The sequence below is a fragment of the Mastomys coucha genome, unplaced genomic scaffold (genome assembly GCF_008632895.1).
Source record: "Mastomys coucha isolate ucsf_1 unplaced genomic scaffold, UCSF_Mcou_1 pScaffold7, whole genome shotgun sequence".
In the NCBI taxonomy this organism is placed as follows: domain Eukaryota; kingdom Metazoa; phylum Chordata; class Mammalia; order Rodentia; family Muridae; genus Mastomys; species Mastomys coucha.
This window is the reverse complement of record NW_022196913.1, coordinates 21944719-21963719: the sequence shown is the minus strand read 5'-3', so window position 1 is coordinate 21963719 and position 19001 is coordinate 21944719. Positions and strand designations below refer to the sequence as shown.

The 19001-nt window shown below is 35.1% G+C and overlaps 1 protein-coding gene across 4 annotated transcripts in view; it reads left to right on the top strand.

Moving 5' to 3' along the window:
- Cdk13 (cyclin dependent kinase 13) overlaps positions 1-19001 on the top strand; it is a 93367-nt gene that overhangs the window by 53118 nt on the left and 21248 nt on the right. For all 4 annotated transcript variants that reach the window (XM_031358177.1, XM_031358175.1, XM_031358176.1 and 1 more), the window contains exons 6-9: positions 3056-3245; positions 4556-4612; positions 16174-16275; positions 16371-16448. In XM_031358177.1, the coding sequence (XP_031214037.1) occupies positions 3056-3245; positions 4556-4612; positions 16174-16275; positions 16371-16448 (427 nt within the window). The remainder of the gene's footprint in view (positions 1-3055; positions 3246-4555; positions 4613-16173; positions 16276-16370; positions 16449-19001) is intronic.

The following is a 19001-nucleotide window of genomic DNA, read 5'->3' as shown; positions in this document are numbered from 1 at the left end:
TTTTTTTTAAAGAATCTAGCTGTTTAATTTATTATTATAAATAAGTACACTGTAGCTATCTTCAGACGTACCAGAGAAGGCATCAGATCTCATTACGCATGGTTGTGAGCCACCATGTGGTTGCTGGGATTTGAACTCAGGATCTTCGGAAGACTAGTCGGTGCTCTTACTTGCTGAGCCATCTCACCAGCCCCCTCTTTCTGATTTCTTTATTGTTTCTATTTCCATTATTAGATTCTTGGATGGTTTTGCTCATTTCTTTCACCTGTTTGATTGTGTTTTCCTGTAGTTCTTTATGGGATTTTTGTGTTTCCTTCTAGTTGTTTACCTGTGTTCTCCTGTATTTCTTTGAGGGTGCTATTTATGTCTTTCTTAAAGTCCTGTATCATCACTGTGAGAAGTGATTTTATATCTGAATCTTGCTTTTCCAGTGTAATGTTGTATCCAGGACTTGCTATGGTGGGAGAATTGGGTTCTGATGAGGCCAAGTGACCTTGGTTTATGTTGTTTATTTTCTTACGCTTGCCCCCCACCATCCTGTTATCTCTAGTGCTATCTGCCCTTGCTAAATCTGACTGGAGCCTGTCATTCCTGGTCCCAGTTACTCCTGGTGTTGGGACAGATGTTGGGTCCTCACCTCTGATCCTGGGCGTGTCTTCCACTTTCTTATATATGATGTCTTAGTCTGTAGTCCAACTCCCAACAATGGTCAGCACCAGCTGTGAATGGAAGTCCAAGGATCTAGCAGTTGCTCAGTTCCACAAGGCAAGCAGGCAAAGAAGAGATATTTTATATTTGTTTTATATTAAGTATTGGAAATTTGGTGCATGTTTTATACTTAAAACAATTTTTGACTAATCCACAAGTGCTCAGTAGCTACCTATCGGTCCTGGCTAACTGTGGCTTTTGCAATTGGAAATGAAACATATCTTGTAAATATTTATACTATGTTTCTCCCTATAGACCTGTGTTAATGTATACTCTCTTGAAATCTTTTTGTTTAAATGCCATATTGTTTTGATATGAAAATTTGGAGTTGTAATGAGATTAAGCATCTTTAATATTGTTTTGGACACAGACTTTTTTTTTTGAATATTGGAGGCTCATTTAACCTGATACAGAACTGTGGATGATTTTGAACTTTGAATATTTCTCCTTTTACCTTTACAGTGCTAAGGTTACCTGTATACAACATTGTGTCCATCTGACTTCCATCTTATTTATCACCACATGCTATGGGATGAATTTCTTTTGTACTGGTTTTTAAGGACTTCTTTTATATTAAGAATGTTTCCTTTGTTTTAGTGTAGACAGTATTTTCTGGTATTTCTCAGTTGTCCTTTTCCCTGTTCTATATTGTTTTCTTTTATATGTAAGTATACTGTAGCTGTCTTCAGACACACCAGAAGAGGCCATCAGATCTCATTACAGATGGTTGTGAGCCACTATGTGGTTGCTGGGATTTGAACTCAGGACGTTTGGAAGAGCAGTCAGTGCTCTTTCCCGCTGAGACATCTCACCAGCCCTCTATATTGTTTTCTAGTGATATTCCTGAGTCACTATTTTGTGGAATCTGTTAGTTACATTTTCATTAGTTTATCTATGATCATACTGCTTGTCTCCCTGTAGATTATAATTTTATCTAAATAAGTTTTTCTATTACTTTATTATTTATTTAAACTTAAAATTAATGTTTTCATAATTAATGGGTAAAGCATTGTAATTTGTTTTCTGATGTGTATTTTATTTCAGTGTTCTGTCTTTCTTTAAGCATGATAGGGCATATTTAATTTCTTATAGGGCAGAGTATATTTTCAACAGTGTTTGGATGATGATCAGATACAATTTCTTCAAGGTGAATTTTATAGTTATTTTGTCAAGTTAAGTGTCCACTCCCCAGGCAATATAGTAAAACCTACCCACTAGTTTTTTTTAATTAAAATTATGTTATAGTATTTTCTATTTTGACGTTTAATCCTTGTTACAATTTACATTTGTACTTTTCTGTTACTGTAGCATTATTAAAAACTTTTTTTTGTGAGCATGCGTGCTTATGTGGAGGAGGATGAAGGCTGTACTGCTATCTTCATTTAGTTTTTCCTGAGATAGGCTTTCTTATTGACCCTGAAGCTTCTTAAATTTTACATATTAACATCTGCACAAAATTAGTAACCATGAAGATTTTTTGTTCAAACATTGCCTAGCATTTTCTTGTTAAATATGCATGGTTCTTATCTTCAGAAAGGTAGTATAATAAATGGTTAGAAGGCATCCTTTTATTGTCTCATTTTTGAAAGTACTTTGCTCTGTTTAAAGTTAGGGGTGATTCTGAATTGTGTTGAGTATCTTCCATGGCATAATACTGGTTTTTCTCTTCACAGATGATGCCATGGTTTTTGTTAGTTTTTCTTTTTTCTTTTTCTGTTTTGGTTATTCAAGACAGGGACTTCTTTATAAATATGGCTTTCCTAGAACTCAATCTGTAAAGCTTTGTTTGATTGTAATTTTTGTTTATTTAGCTTTGGATTCAATTTGCATAAGTTTTATTTAAGAGTTTTAAACACTAAACAGGTTGTAATTTTTATGCTTTCAAGTATAGTCTTATATAAACAGATTTAATATAAATCACCTAAAGATGACTTTGGTCTATCTGGGCTTACATTCTTGTATTAAAAACAATTCTTTGTACAACTTATTAATATTCTTTGAACCATACAAATTTTATTTATTTTTTTCTGAAAAACAACTTGTCTGATATAGGGAAAAATTTAATCAGATCAGAAACTATAAATAATGGGGAAATCAGCAGAGGTGGTTTGTATCATAATGGCTCTCATTAGAAGAAAACTGCTTTTGCTGTCTTCTTGAGACCTTTTTTTTTTTGTTGTTGTTGACACTAAGTTCTAAGGGGGTAAACGAGTTTTATAAATGACAAAGTAGTTATTTTCAAAGGTCAGTTCCCTTATACCACCAGTGTTTTAGCAAAAGTCATTTGAACCTCTAGATAGATTGTAGGAATAAAAGCCTTTAATATGTTAATTATTCTCATTCTCAGGTGCATTTTACCTGGTGTTTGAATATATGGACCATGATCTGATGGGACTGCTGGAATCAGGCTTGGTTCATTTTAATGAAAACCATATAAAATCTTTTATGAGGCAGCTCATGGAAGGCCTGGATTATTGTCATAAGAAGAACTTTTTGCATAGAGATATTAAATGTTCAAATATCCTTCTAAATAATAGGTATGGATATGAAATTTATGTATTTAAAGTATTAATGTAATATATAACTTCCTATAAATTCAGTTAATTCTAATTTCTTGGGTAAGGAACAACAGTTAGTGTTGCCTCTACAGTTGTTCTCCAGTAGCTCCAGTAAGGATATGAATGTATATATGCCCTTTTTGTTTGGTATTCTTCCAGATAATTTGAAATGAATGAATCTAATCATAAATAATATGATTTCAGCTTTAGGTTTATGTACAGATTTTACAAAACAAATTAATTTTTTAAAAAAATATTTTATTTGTAATAAATAGGTATTTTGCTTGCATGTGTGTCAGTGTACAATGTCTACAGTGTCTGTGGAAGCTAGAAGAGGGTGTTAGATATGGTGGAACTGGAGTTACAGATGTTTGTTAGCTACCAAATGGGTGCTGGGAATGGAATCCTTCTGAAAGAGCAGCCAGCATTCTTTGCTTCTGAGTTACTTCTTTATGCTTATCCCCATCTCTAAGCATTAGATTTTTTTACATGTATTTTTAAAATATGTATATAAGGTTTATGGTAAATATTTTCAGAAATAGCATTATTTTTGTACTCAATACTATTTTTAAAATTTGAATAAAACATGCATCACCCGGTTTTAAATGGTAGAAAATAATTTATGCACCCTAACCGTTTAAGAGCTAGAAAATTAAACATAAATTTCAAATTATGTGATTTAGTTCTTGGGCAGTATTTCAATAAGTACTCATAGTCCTAGATGTCATTTGAGGTTCTTTCCTTCAGTAGGAACTGAAGTTGCACCTGAGATAGTTACATGAGCATCATTAAGTGTGTTGGGCCCTGTTGGAGGGTGTTTTAGTCTACCCTCACTACTCCATCTTTTTAATAGCACCTAGGGATCTAAGGCTTTTTATAAAATAGGGTAATATTTGTTTAGCTTATTTAAAATGTAAAGGTTGTGTAAATAGTTGGTACACTATTATATAGTAAATATTAACATACGTGACTGTACATCTTCAGGACAATATAGTCCCTCCAGTAGTTTTGATCTATATTCAGCTGAATCTGAAAATTAAGAACATGTAGATATGTATGATTGAATGGACCCATGACAACAACAGGAAACTATCTAAAGCAAAATACTAATTGTTACCTTGTATAATTTCTCTTAGTTAACCTTGCCTGAAGTACAGCAGTGCAATGAGAGAATTTATGTGTGTTTTTGTTTCTAATGTGTTTTCATTGAGCCCTGGAATAGAATATAAGTATATATTATCAAAATCATGGTAGACTAATGCTTTTTTATTTTGTCTTATTTCTACCAGAGGACAGATAAAACTTGCAGATTTTGGACTTGCTCGTTTATATAGCTCAGAAGAAAGGTAAGAGCACCTTGAAACAAATTACTTTAAGCACTAAGTTCACTTTTAAAAGCTATATTTAGAATATTAATTTTTTAAATTTTTATATGTATGAGTCCTTGGTCACGTGTTTGTATGTTCACCATATGCATGTCTTGTACCTGTGGAGTCAGAAGAGGGCCTTTGGATCCACTGAAACTGGAGTTATAGAGAGTTGTGAACTACCATGTGGGTGCTGGGAACTGAACCTAGGTTGTCTGAAAAAGCAACAAGTGTTCTAACTGTTGAGTTATCTCTCTAGCCCTAATTTTTTTTTTCCTTTTTATTTAACATTTTTGTTTCCTAAATAATAATGAAAATAAAAAACTAGTTTGGCTGTCTTAATTTTACAGTCTTGTTTTCAATTTTTAAATAAATTTGATTTTTAAATGGTGGATAAATTAAAATTCTATTAAAATGTATGACTTAAATGAGTGCAATGAACTTTAAATTTTAAAAATAATAAATTTTTAATACAGATAAAATCATTAAGAATTTTAAATGTGTATTTAATAATAAAGTTTGGTATATACTTTATAAATGGTACATTTAAATTCTAAATGTTTATTTTATTACTTTAGACTTCACCTTTTTTGGTTTTGTTTTACTTATATCTACATTAGTCTGTTTTTTTCCTAACTCACTGGAACTATTTAAACAAGCAGTTGTGAGGAAGTTTAGTGTATAAGATAGGGACAGGGGGCTTCTCTGGCTAAAGTTGGGGTTGTATATCTGACTGGCTCCCTTTGTGTCTGGTTGTAAAGAAATAAGACTCTTATAGAATTAATACAGATTTTCAAAATATTTTGTTGAAATAATGATTTTATGTAAATAAGCTGTGGGATTGATTTGATTTAATAAATTTAGTTGGTGTGGCGATTCCTTTCCAGCTTTTATTTATATCTTTGTTTAATTAAAAATTTTTTGTGAATTAAGTAATATGCTTTTTAAAAATTATTTTTAATTGGTATATCAAGTTATATTGTATATAATACATTGCTTTGAACTATGAATAACATTGTAGAATGGCTAAAGCAGGTGAATTAGCCAGTGTCTAATCTCAAATTTTTTTTATTGGTGGTTAGAACACTTAAGATCTGTTAATTTTCATGAAGACACTGAATTGTTATTAGGTTTATCAAGTTGTTTGCTAAGTATCTTGAACTTAGTCCTCTCATCTAACTGAAGATTTTATATTTTTTGAACAACTCAGTCTTCAACACACAATTCTTAGCAATTCTTGACTTTACTTTTTTGAAATGAACTTTTTTAGGTTTATATATATATATATATATATATATATATAATATACACACACACATACACACAAATGAGATCATGTGGTCTATGTCTTCTGTGCCTGGCTTATTTACCTTAATGCCCTTCAGGTTCATCATATTGTTACAATATGTAACAACACAGCATATATTATTTTTTATAAAATATTTTACTAGAACTTTTTTCATATATTGTATTTTGGACATTTTCTTTACACTTCCCCTCTCCCAGATCCTTCCACCTCCCTGTCTTCCCAAATTCATGATTGTCTAATGTGCATATACACCATACTTTCTTCATCAGTTCTTTTGTTGTTGGACACATTCAGTTGTGCCTTTGTTATTGTGAAGGACTGAGTGACTTTAAGGTATGTGTTGACAGGGTCAAGGGGCTATAGCGTTGAGCTTTTCAATTCTTTTATTTGTATAAAATAAAAGAGTCTCACAATATAACCCAAGCTGGCCGGCCTTGAACTCAGAGACTCAACTATGTATACCTCTCAAGAGTTGAAATTAAATATGTATACCTCTGTGCCTAGGGCTAAGTTTTTAAATATTTCTACCATATAGTAATGTTTCTTTTGGTAGAATTTGTCAAGAAAATGGTCTTAATGTTACTTAGTCTAAAACGTGACTTGAATAATAATTTTTAAAAGTTTTTAACTAATCTGGCTATTTGGGGAGAATTTTGGTTAATTAATTGATTCTGTTTTCATAATCTCTTAATACTTCACTCTAGTTTTACTGTCCTTAATGCAACTTAACTACCATACTTGAACGAATGACTTCCAATCTTCTTACTTTCTCATGTTTCATCCTAATTTATTAATCTTTAACAGCTAATGGTTACTTATTGAAGATGTCCCCATGAATTTGGAATAGATGTTCCAGCCAAAAATTATTTATATTATATACACACACATATGATATCTGTGACACTATATATGTAGTATATTTGTTGAATATATGTAGTGTGTGTGTGTGTGTGTGTGTGTGTGTATGTATGTCTCTCTCTGTATATATGTCAAAAATGTGGCAGTTCACTGACATGATCTCTGTTGTGGTGGATTGATATAGGAATTTTCAGGCTAGAGAAATTTACAACCCTGTAATTTTGAATCTTAAAGTTATGAATAGTAAATTCTTTTGGGGGGGCCAGTCAAATTAATGAGAAAAACTTTGTATCATTTGTTTTATAAGCAAACATACCATCTTTGAGAGAGTTGTTCTTTAGATATCTCCCCTGTCTTAGTCAGGGTTTCTATTCCTGCACAAACATCATGACCAAGAAGCAAGTTGGTGAGGAAAGGGTTTTAGCTTACTTCCACATTGCTGTTCATCACCAAAGGAAGTCAGGACTGGAATTCAAGCAGGTCAGGAAGCAGGAGCTGATGCAGAGGACATGGAGAGATGTTACTTACTGGCTTGCTTCTCCTGGCTTGCTCAGCCTGCTCTCTTATAGAACCTAAGACTACCAGCCCAGAGATGGTACCACCTACAAGGGGCCCTCCCAGCTTGATCACTGAGAAAATTTCCCACAGCTGGATCTCATGGAGGCATTTTCTCAACTGAAGCTCCTTTCTCTTGATAACTCCAGCCTGTGTAAAGTTGACACAAAACCAGTCAGTACACCCCCATTTTTTTTTAAAGTGCTTTTAAAATTTACTGAAGAAACCCACTTTCCCATAGGACAAAAAAGTATTTTGCACAAAAGTTGAAATTTACTGCTTTTTCTAGAGAAAAAAATTATAAGAGCACATTTATTATTACTGTTTTAAGTTTGAAGAAAATAAAACAGTCCTAGATTGAGAGGCTTTGTTTGGTCTTTGCATTACCCTTTAATCAGTTGTAAAATCCTGTTTCTTGAGATAGGGTCTCACTGTGTAGCCCAGGTTGGCCTCAAACATATTTTATAGTTTAGCTTGATTCTGAATAGGCCTCCTGATGGTACCTCTGCCACTGTACTGGAGTCTCTGTGAGATCATGGTTAAGCTAGTTAATTAATTTCATGACTCTAAATATTATGATGATGGATTTAATATCTCCAAAGTTGTACGTGGAGGAGATGGCTTACCTGCAGAGGGCCTAGGGCCTAGGTTTGGTTTCTAGCAACCACGTGACACCTCACTTCCATCTGGAACTCCAGTTTCAGGGTTATCTAATGCTATCTTCTGGTTTTGGCCTCCATGGGCATGCCCATGGAACACATATGGACATGCAAGCAAAACAGTCACACCTTCACAAAAAGAACAAAACTTTACAGCTTCAATACTGGGCTTTAAAGTGTTGTTCAGTGGTAGAGCCTCTATCTGTTGTTTTTGAGATTGTCAGCTCAACCCACAGAACTACCAAAACCAAAATGCTGCAGAGTCATTGTACTTACATTGAGTACTTACAAAGTACTCAAACTAATGAAGAAACACAAATACCTATTAATGCTTCTAAAAGTTGCCATTATCAAGATGAAACTTCCTTAAATAGGAACCAAAGCCTGCTGCATTTCTCTGTGGTCCCATGAAGGGGGAGAGGGAGAAAGAGAAAAAGGGTTTTTAAAACTTTTGCTAACATACCCTTCATAGGCAGAACATGTTAAAAGCGATGCTGCCATCTAGTGGCTATCCCAATCTTGCCATTTGTTCAGGGACTTGGAGAAATTATTCAGCATTATGGCTCATTGTTCTTAAATCTTGAACTGATGTCATTTTAGAGATGGAAACTACTTTCATTTTTTATGCTTTAAAATATCATATGTGGTTTTGAGAGAAGGGGACCTTGAGCTGCAGAATGGTCCTAATGTGTGTGTAACAGGGAACTTTGGGGTTCCTGGGTAATGCTGAGGGTCTTTTTGGGAGGCTGGAGACCCTAAGACAAGCAAATACTACAGTGACACACATACAGTAAATAATATCCTTTAACAGTCTTTACAATGGGAGTCTTACTCAGATCAATGACTTAATTGGAAAATCAAAATGAAATTGCAGTTCTTTTTTAACTCATGTACTCTGTTTTGATTATGTAAAGGGAGAAAGGCAACTAAAATTTCTACCAGTGTCCTGCAGTCCCACTATCATCCTGGAACCTGTCACCCACACTTTCCCTACTACAAATGTAAATTTCCAGTGTTGATATTTTTTTCATGTTATCTATCAAGCATATGTGTTTGTTGCACATTTCCACCAACGTGGTGTGCATCTTAAGCTAAGCCATATTACTGGACCTATTATGCCAGAAAAAAATGACTTGAAGTGAAAGTCCTCTGAGGTGGGTACAATTTAAAATACATAGCTTTGTGTTTGTTCACATCACTAGTACTCAGTAGTTGTAGGAACTAGATTTGGAATTAGTGGCAGAAGTACTGCTTTCTGGCTAAGTTCTTGGATCTTGTGAAAATATCTTTCAGGTAGAGAAGCCCTATGGGCCTTGTCAGGTTTCTTTAGGTAAACAACCATTTTTGTACTTATTTTATAGCAAAGGGTTTCCTGAACTTACGTGTTTTGTTTGCATGTATGTATGTACACCACGTGTATGTGCAATATCCAAGGTGGTTAGAAGAGTGTTGGATAGCCTGGAATTGGAGTTATAGATGGTTTTGAGCTGCCATATGGGTGCTGGAAGTGGGACCTGAGTTCTCTGAAGAGCTGCCAGTGCTCTTAACTCCTGAGACATTTCCAGCTCCAGATTTGTTGAATTTAACTGGCTTTGTCCTCCCAACTCTCCAGTATATGTTTTAACTATAGTTTTCTGGAAGTAGATTAACAAATTACATTTTTTTTCACTTTTTTCTGTAATCACGTTCAATTCTGTTGTATTTAGGTAGTGTTTAAATACTAAAGTAGGATACCAAAAATGAAAAAATAATTGACATTTAATTACATTAAGGTAAAAGCTTTTTTTACAAAAGCATTTTGTTGTTGTTGCTATCCCACCAGATATTGCTTCACTTTTTGATATGTCAGCTGCCATTTCAGAAACTAATAAAAGTACTTACCCAAGGAACTGGTGTTAATTCCTAGTTAGCTTTAGGTTTATGAATCAAACCCAAAGCCTCCAGTGGTTTAAAGATGAAGTTGCTTAATAATAGCAAAATTGGAACTTGCTGGCTTTTAGACCCTTTTGTTTCTGAAGTATATATAAAGTTTAGTTTTGCCATCTGCTAATAAGAGCTCATTGGACATACTGTTTTAATTTAACGACAGAGGGAGTTTTTATGTGTGTGACCACCTTTGATGGAATTTATTGCTTAGAACTTTAATTATGTAAATAAATTGAAACTTTTTTCAGGGCTGTCTCCGTGAAGAAAAAAAAAATTGTGTTATCATAGGATTTCCTAATTCTTTGTATGGTATAAACAAGATCTCTAGGATGTTGGGAATCTGTAACCAGATCTGGAAGTTTGAAAGGCTAATTTCTTAGGATTCTGGATTTCCAATCATCTCTGCATTTGAATTATCTCTTCATATTGCAACAATACATTTGAATTTCCTGGGATTTAACTTCTTTTTACTTCTCAATATAATTTCAATTTCATTTACTTTGATCATTACCATTGTAACTATATCAACCTAGTCATAACATGGAGTGCTTTCTTGTAATACTACATATTGTTGTTGGGTGATGTGGCTTGTGAAATTGGCCTCAGTGCTTGCCTAGCTTTTTTATGTTGAGTTTTGCTTTTATGATTAAAGTCCTTCTGTTTGCATACTTTCTCAGTGTTTGCTTTTTTCTCATCAAATAGCATAGTAATCCTTTTTGGCGGCGCAGGACTAGAACTCTGAACTTTTTGTTTTTTAAAAAAAATTGTTAGGGAGTTAAGTACATGACCCAGGCTGGACTTGAACTGAAAATCCTCCTGTTTCTCAGCATACTGAGTGCTGTGACTTAAGGAATGTTCCATCAATTCACTTTGTTAAAAAAGTTTCTTTAAAACATTAAGAAATAACACCATTAACTTCTTCAAAGGATTCCTGCTGCCTGCCTCCAACCCCCCATTCCCCTTGGTTTCTGTCTCCCTGCTCTAGAAAGCATACATTTATTTGCTCAGCCATTTTAGGGAAGCTAAAGATTTAGTGTGGTTGGTAGGTAGTAAAAACATTTTATGGGTCTTGTGTGAATAGTCACTGGAAACAATGTGTTTTAAAACTCATTTTGACTGTTTTGAAAAGTGAGTTAATCCTGAAAATCTGGAAACAAGAACTATTGATTGAAAAGCTGTTGCACTAAATTTTGATCGAAATTATTATGGCTAGAACAGGACAGTAGACTATGTGTAAGAAAGAAGTGAATTATTTCACAAAGGTCTCTACTGGAGAACCTGTTATGAAAACTGTCTCCATTCCTACCTATACGGTTTCTGGTCAAGTAGCTGAATACATTTACAGTTAGGAGATGCAAAACTATTGAAAAAATTTAGTAATGACTTAAAGTATTATAATCTCTCACTTAATAATGTTAACTGATGGTTCCTTACCTCATTGCACCATTAATAGTAAACCATAGACTCAGTCAAATGGTGACTGTCATTCAGTCATTCTGGCAACCTGGTTGGAATATCTGGGATCATTTACACAAGCCTTCCAAGGCTGTTGCCAGAAATAAGAGGGGTAGATTTATGAGACATGCCTAGAAAGGGCAGTGGCAAGCACTTGGTCGCACCTCACTTCGGTGAGGATAAGTGTAGTGTGTTTAGTGGGGCAGCTGCTATAGAAGGAATGACAGAGCACTAGAGGATGCTGTTCTCACTCCTGCAGTAGTACTGTGTGAAAGCAGTTTTCAACAGAGGAATATTTGATAGGACAGTTAGGATAGCCATCTTTGAAGAAGTCAATTGGAATTAAGATTTGAAGGTAAGAAAGAAAATTTAATGAAGTCCCAGGCAAAGATTATTACAGTAGGAGAAGATTAGTTGATGGTAAGCATCCTGGCATTTAAGAGTCTGAAATTCGGGCTGGTGAGATGGCTCAGCGGGGAAGAGCACCGACTGCTCTTCGGAAGGTCATGAGTTCAAATCCCAGCAACCACATGGTGGCTCACAACCACCCGTAATGAGATCTGACACCCTCTTCTGGTGCGTCTGACAGCTACAGTGTACTTACATATAATAAATAAATAAATCTTTAAAAAAAAAAAAAAAGAGTCTGAAATTCTATAGTAGGGTCACAGGAATAAGATCCTCAGTATGCAAGCTTATTATAAAGCTGAGTTAAGTTTTATTTATTTGCAGTGAGACATGACCTGGTTTTCTTTTTGAAACAAAATGTTTTTTAAAAGATGGAGGAGGCAAAGGCACTTTAGAGGTGAGAAAACCAATAACTATACTGTTGAAATAGTGCGTAAGCAATAGTAACAGTAGCTCTGTGGTAGAAATCATTAATCCTGACCTGGGGTTTCTAGCCTCCCTTAGATCATTTAGTTCCCCAATAAACACACACACATACATCCTTTATATTTATAATAAACCTTAAACAGCACAGAGCTGGGCTTTTAGAATCGACTTTCCTATCTGTAGCCCCTATTTACTGTGTTTCATCTGGGCTGCTCTTAACTCCATTTGGCCAGCCAGCAGGGCCATGTCTTTTACTGCTCACTTAACCCATGGCATTTTCTCCTTCCTCCTGCATCTCAGCTCACTCTTTGGTTGTTGCTGTTGAAATTGTAAAAGTGTTGTTGCATTGAAGATGAGTGTGTTGATTCCTGGCTAGATATGATGGCATACTACTACCTGTCATCCTAGCACTTAGGAGGCTGAGACAGGAAGATTTTTAACTTTGAGGCCTACCTGTGGGCTACCTGAGGAGACCATGCTCATTCCCCACCCATAAGAAAGGCCCCTGGGTTGTTTTCCTGTAGCAGCTGGGTAGGTATTAACAGAATGAATGATCGACATTTCTCATGACCTTAAGGTTTTCTTTCTTGTCTCAAAAAATACTGCAAATTATAGTATGAAAGAAATCACTGAAGATTTTACTATGTTTTGTTTGAGAAATTTAAGTATTTTAAATCTTGCCTCCTTTACATGAATCTAGATAGGAAACACCATAACCAAATCAACCTCCCTGAACACAGCTCACCAAGCTCTAGAATTCCTAAGCTTCTATAGAAGAAGCACATTGAAACACATCACCAAACAAGCAAAAGTATCTGGCAAAAACTAACATTTTAGAAATACTTAGAAAACAATTAACCGATATATTAAATAATTTGTGATACATTTAAAACTATATTTTGTGTAGTTTTATGTTTAATCATTTTGCAAGTTGACTATTCTAAATTTGATAAAGGTGGCTAACCAAACTTAAAGCTAAAAATGACTATGTAATAAATTACATAAAATTTGATATATGGCATGTAAACTAATCTTTTGTTTAAACTTTTCTTTTAAATAAATTTTATCACTTAAGTATTTGTAGTTTCTCCATACTTTATTTTCTAAATTTAAAAATTAGAGATTTGTATTAATTTAAATATTTCTTTGAGTGTATAGTTAATCTAGAGTCAGTCTTACAGCATAGGCTTAAAGTGCTCATAGACCTTTGAAATAATTTAAAAGCTAGTTCTCACATACACCCTTTCTTTCTTCCCCTACCCAGAAGATTCATATGTCACCTTATGTTACATTTAAGTGCTGGCTTTATGTTTGGGTTCATGTTAAAGAATGTTTTGACTTTTTTTGTTTGTTTGTTTGTTTTGTTTGTTTGTTTTTGTTTTTTCGAGACAGGGTTTCTCTGTGTAGCCCTGGCTGTCCTGGAACTCACTCTGTAGAGCAGGCTGGTCTTGAACTCAGAAATCCGCCTGCCTCTGCCTTCCAAGTGCTGGGATTAAAGGCGTGCGCCACCACTGCCCGGCTTGTTTTTACTTTTAATTGAAGTAAAGAGAGTTTAAGACAGTGGAAACAAGTCAAAATTAATTATTGAAAGTGGAGACTAGGCTTTATGTTTGGATCTCTTTTGCCGTGTATGAAATAATAGTATATAGTTAAGAAAAATTGAAACACTTCATATTATACGAAGATAAATGCTACCAGGAAATAAGCAAGGAAATTTTACTAAGTCAAATATATTCAATTTTCATTTGCTTCATAGGCATTTTAGCCAGATGTGGTGATATATGCCTGGCTTCCAGCTCTAGGGGTCAGAGTTAGGAAAGTCACTAGAAATTCAAGGCCACTCTATCTACAAAGCAAGTCCCAGGTCAGCCATGGATGGGATAGTGAGGCTTTGCTTGCAATTAAACCAAACAAAAAAAGCCTTAGACTCTTATTTGTTAACTTTCAGTTTGGTCAGTGTCAACAAAAGTTTTTTTTTGGCTTTGGAAATACTATGATGGCCAAATTGATAACAAGAGTATTGGTGCTCAAATTATTTAGAGAAATTTGACCAGGTTAGGGCAAATGCATCCTTTGCTTTCTGGAGCCTTAGACTTGTGGTTGCTAAGAGAAAGCTGCTGGGTTAAATTGCAGGCATTTTTTTTTTTTCTTCTCCCAAAATGAATCCAACTCAACCAGTCTCAGGTGAGTGAATGGGCTTGGAATATGGCTTTCCTGGGGAACTCCTATCTGCCCTTGTTATTTGGAAGACAGCTAAAAGAGTAAGGTTTATAACAGATCTAAAGATGTAATTACTCGGCTGGGCAGTGGTGGCGCACGCCTTTAATCCCAGCACTTGGGAGGCACAGGCAGGTGGATTTCTGAGTTTGAGGCCAGCCTGATCTACAAAATGAGTTCCAGGACAGCCAGGGTTACACAGGGAAACCCTGTCTTGAAAAACAAACAAAACAAAACAAAACAAAACAAAAAGATGTAATTACTCTGAAGCCTATACTTTAAACCATAGGCCCTGAATTTTTAGGATCATCCTTATTCATATGAATCATAAAGAAAGTGACTGGTGTCTAATGTTTAGAAATACTTTGCTGCAGCTGGACAGCATCCTTAATCCTCAGCATTTGAGAGACAGAGGCAGCTGGATCTCTTGAGTTCAAGATCAGCCTGGTTTACAGAGTAAGTTCCAGGATAGCCAGAGCTACATAGTAAAACCCTTGTCTTGAAAAACAACAACAACAAAAACAAAAAACAAAAAAAACCCAAAAAACTTTGCTACTGAATTTTGTACTGGAGGATGATCAGACTTAGTGTTACTATAAATTGGCTAGATTTAAGTAACCTCTGTTTATACATATTCTCTTTGTAGTTTTCTGATGAAGCACCATACCTGTAGCTTGTAATTCTGTGTAGTCTAGACTACAAATAATTATACAATCAACATCTACTTTATTTTTACAAACCAGAGTTCATCCAAATGTATTAAATATTATCAAAGATATGCCTAATTAAAAACTTTTGCTAGGGGTCAACTGTGGTGGCACCCACCTTGATTCCTAGCAACATGGAAGAGGCAAGAGGATCTCTGAGTTCAAGGCTAGCCTGGTCTTCACATCAAGACCCTATCTCATCAACAAACAGCAAAATTTTGTTAGGGACTCAGGTAAAGCACTTGCCTAGCAATATGAGTGTTCTTCGATTCACTACTCAGACCCAAAACAAAACCAGTCATTGTGTTAGGTAATCTCAGTTTGAACTACATTGTTTTTCTGTTAGTTGTTCCTTTATGAATTACTAATTTTTAAAGTTTTTATGGAAAGAAAAAACATTACTTAGTAATTGAGTTGATGAGTGACTTCTCTTTGACCAAATTATAGCTAACAGCTAACTGCTTATTTTTATATTCACATGTTCAGGGAATTACTGCTGCTTGCCCCATGCATTTTATGATTGTGTGTTAAATACCTTAGTTAATCAGAATTAGAATTATAGGATTGCTTTGAGTATACAAAATAGTATTTTTTCCTATTATTTATTCACTTTACAACCCAATATTTGGTCCCTCTCTCCTCCCATTCTCACACTACTCCAGCTCCTCCCCCTTTCCTACATACCCTTTTCTGAGACGGGGGAGCCCCCTCAGGACTAGGTGCAGGACTAGGAGCCTCTTCCTCCTCTGAGGCCCAGCAAGGAAGCCATGTTAGGGGAATAGGATCCACAGACAGGCGGCAGATTCAGGGATAGCTCCCCTCTCCCCCGTTACTGGGGGACCCGCATGAAGAATAAGCTGTACATCTTCTACATATGTGCTGGGTGCCTAGGTCCAGTCCATTGCTAGCTCTTTGGTTGGTGGTTCAGTCTTTGGGAGTCCAAAATAGTATTATTGAGCTCTTAACAAAAAATGCTAACTTTAAAGAGTCCTGTGATTTTTGTTTTTGTTTTTGTCTTAGTCGCCCATATACTAACAAGGTCATTACCTTGTGGTATCGTCCACCTGAACTGCTCTTGGGAGAAGAACGATATACACCAGCCATTGATGTATGGAGCTGTGGGTAAGATGGGCACATTTTCTGAGAGTACTAAAAAGTTCTGTTAGTGGATTAAAATGAGAAATTTAGATAATAATGGTTCTGTTTTTCTTTGTTAGATGTATCCTTGGTGAACTCTTCACTAAAAAGCCTATATTTCAAGCAAACCAGGAACTTGCACAGCTAGAGCTAATAAGGTAAGCTGCTGGTGACATTTTTTTGGGAATGGATGAAGTCATGCTCCACAGGTATTGAACTCATTTCAAACTTGTGTCTTTAGTGACTACTAAATGGAGGACAAAGTAGAGTGCAACGCTCTGATAATCACTCAAGTAAAATTAAGTATCTTAAAGATGTTTTATTTTTTCCTTTATTTTGATGTTATTTACTTTGGTGACATGTATTAAGTCAAAGAACTTATAGGACTGAGAAGAAGAGTGTAATGATAGGAGAGAATGCTGCATGATTAAATACTTTTTTTGTGCACACTTGATAAGTTTACATGTAAACTGTACATACTAGAATATATCCTTACCAGCATATGATACTTTTTGGTAGCCTCTTAGGATATAGCTTATAAGCAGTTATTTTTCTCTTCAGATTTCATTTTAAGAGTATTCTTTTCTCTCTTTGCCATTTTTATTCTTTTCTTTTGTCTGTTCCTTTTCCTGTCAAGATGGGATTTCACATTGTAGCACAGGCTAACCTTGAACTCTCAGAAGTTCTCCTGCCTTTGTCTCCCCATGTTGGGATTACAAGTATAAGTCATCTCATCAGGCTTTAAATTTTTTTAAAGGAGTTTGGTTTTCTCTATAGCAATGCAAATGTACAACATACAAGATTTGCATGAAAATTTCAAAATGAGAATAAGGTGTTTTGGTAGAGAATTTGGAAGTAGTCACAGATTTAAAGCATTTCTCTTGTCTAACTGAACGAAATAAATATAAAGCAACACACAGGAACCAGAGATGGATTCCTAACTTCATCTTAGAAATCTGAAAGATACCATCTAAGAAAGAAGCACTTTATTCAAAGAAGAAAGTTCTAAGAGTAGATTTTCTGTCTATGGGAAGTTCATTGCAGTCTTGGAGTTTGACTACCCCTTAGGCCCTCCACCCCTCCAGAAAAGGTCCCAAACTTTAATATTGTTCTTTTTTAGTGGTTAGATCTTTTGCTATAGAGCACAGCAAACAAACAAAAGTTTGTTGGAGCCTCTTCTCTGGGGTAACATATCTTCAGTCAGAAGTACCTCATCCAGAACCAACGCTACTACTTCAAGTCTAGGGCAACTAGTTGCCTTGTAAAATGAGAGCATATGTCCTAGAATTAACCCATGGGAACCTTCACATGGAAGATTTAATGAAATTACAAGAAGACTGTCTCAGTCCATTTCATTTTTGTTACTGTCTGAATACCACAGACTATATTATATATATAGAATAAAAGTTGTTTAGCTTGTGATTCTAAAGGTTGACAGTTGAAGATAGAAAAGCTGTGGATAGCAAAGTCCTTTTTATTAATAGCAACTCTGCAAAGTCCAAAGGTGACATAGGGAGCAACAGATAAAGCCAAACAAAGAGGCTAGCTTTTATGATAGAGATGTCCCCTGTAGTAACTCATTAAGTTCTAATGCATGAGATTTAAAGAACATATAAAAATAAAGCAGAGGTGGAGTTTACCAGGAACACAGCAAGCTTTTATCTTTCCTTTTGATATAAGTGAACTAGAATCAGAAGGAACTGATACCCCCCCAGTTTTTCAGTGCTAAAGTGAATATTTTAGTTATTTATTAGAAGACAACAAAAATGAGAATTCCCAAAGGATGAAGTAGCAGAATATATGCTCTAAATAAAATAGGATACAATTAGAATGCAAAAATAAAGATGAAGTTTGCATTTTAAAAACAGCACTAGGGAAGGTGGGAGGGATGGTTCAGTGGGTAAAGAGTAGCTGTGAAGCATAATGAATTGAGTTTGAACAAGAGGACTAATTCATCAAAGCTGTCCTCTGGACATGCCTACCATAACAAATGGACATGCCTGTCAAGCATACATACACAAATTGGAAGCAGTAGATCAAATATTAAAGTGTCACAGCTCAATCTTTGCTTCAATTCAGTCGTGCTGTATACTGACCACAACCACAGGCTGTATGGAAAATAGTGATCCAGTGAAGGTGAAAATTGCCGCCAGCTAATTATTTAACATGAATGCATACATGGCTTACAGCTTGGATGCCCTTGGTACTGTGCTAGTCATTTTCAAGCACAGCACACATAATCCTTAAGTATACAATACTCATAAATGGTAATAAGCTATGTTACTGGCTTAGATACTTACTATACTTTTTTTTCTCACATGAACTTGTACTTAAAAATATTAAGTTTATTGTAAACCAGTACTGCATGTTAACTGACTTCAACATTACACATCTCATGTTTAACTGTCTCTTTTGATTGTACTAAGAGGTTACCTTAAGTGATCCGCCAAACAGTACAGTTTTCAGAACAGATCCTGGCTGTATAGCATAAGTAATTAAGTGAAGCCAGTGTAGGGATCAAGTGACAACCTGGAGAAGTAAAGTGAAGCCCAGGGAATAAACAACACTTACCAAGCTACAATACAGATAAATGGAGAGCTTCATGTATAAAGCCAAGATTTCCCTCCTGAATGAATTACCCAGTATACTATGTAAATTAATCTTACAACTTAACAGTGAGAAAAGAAGTGCAGTAAAATGAAGACTTTGAT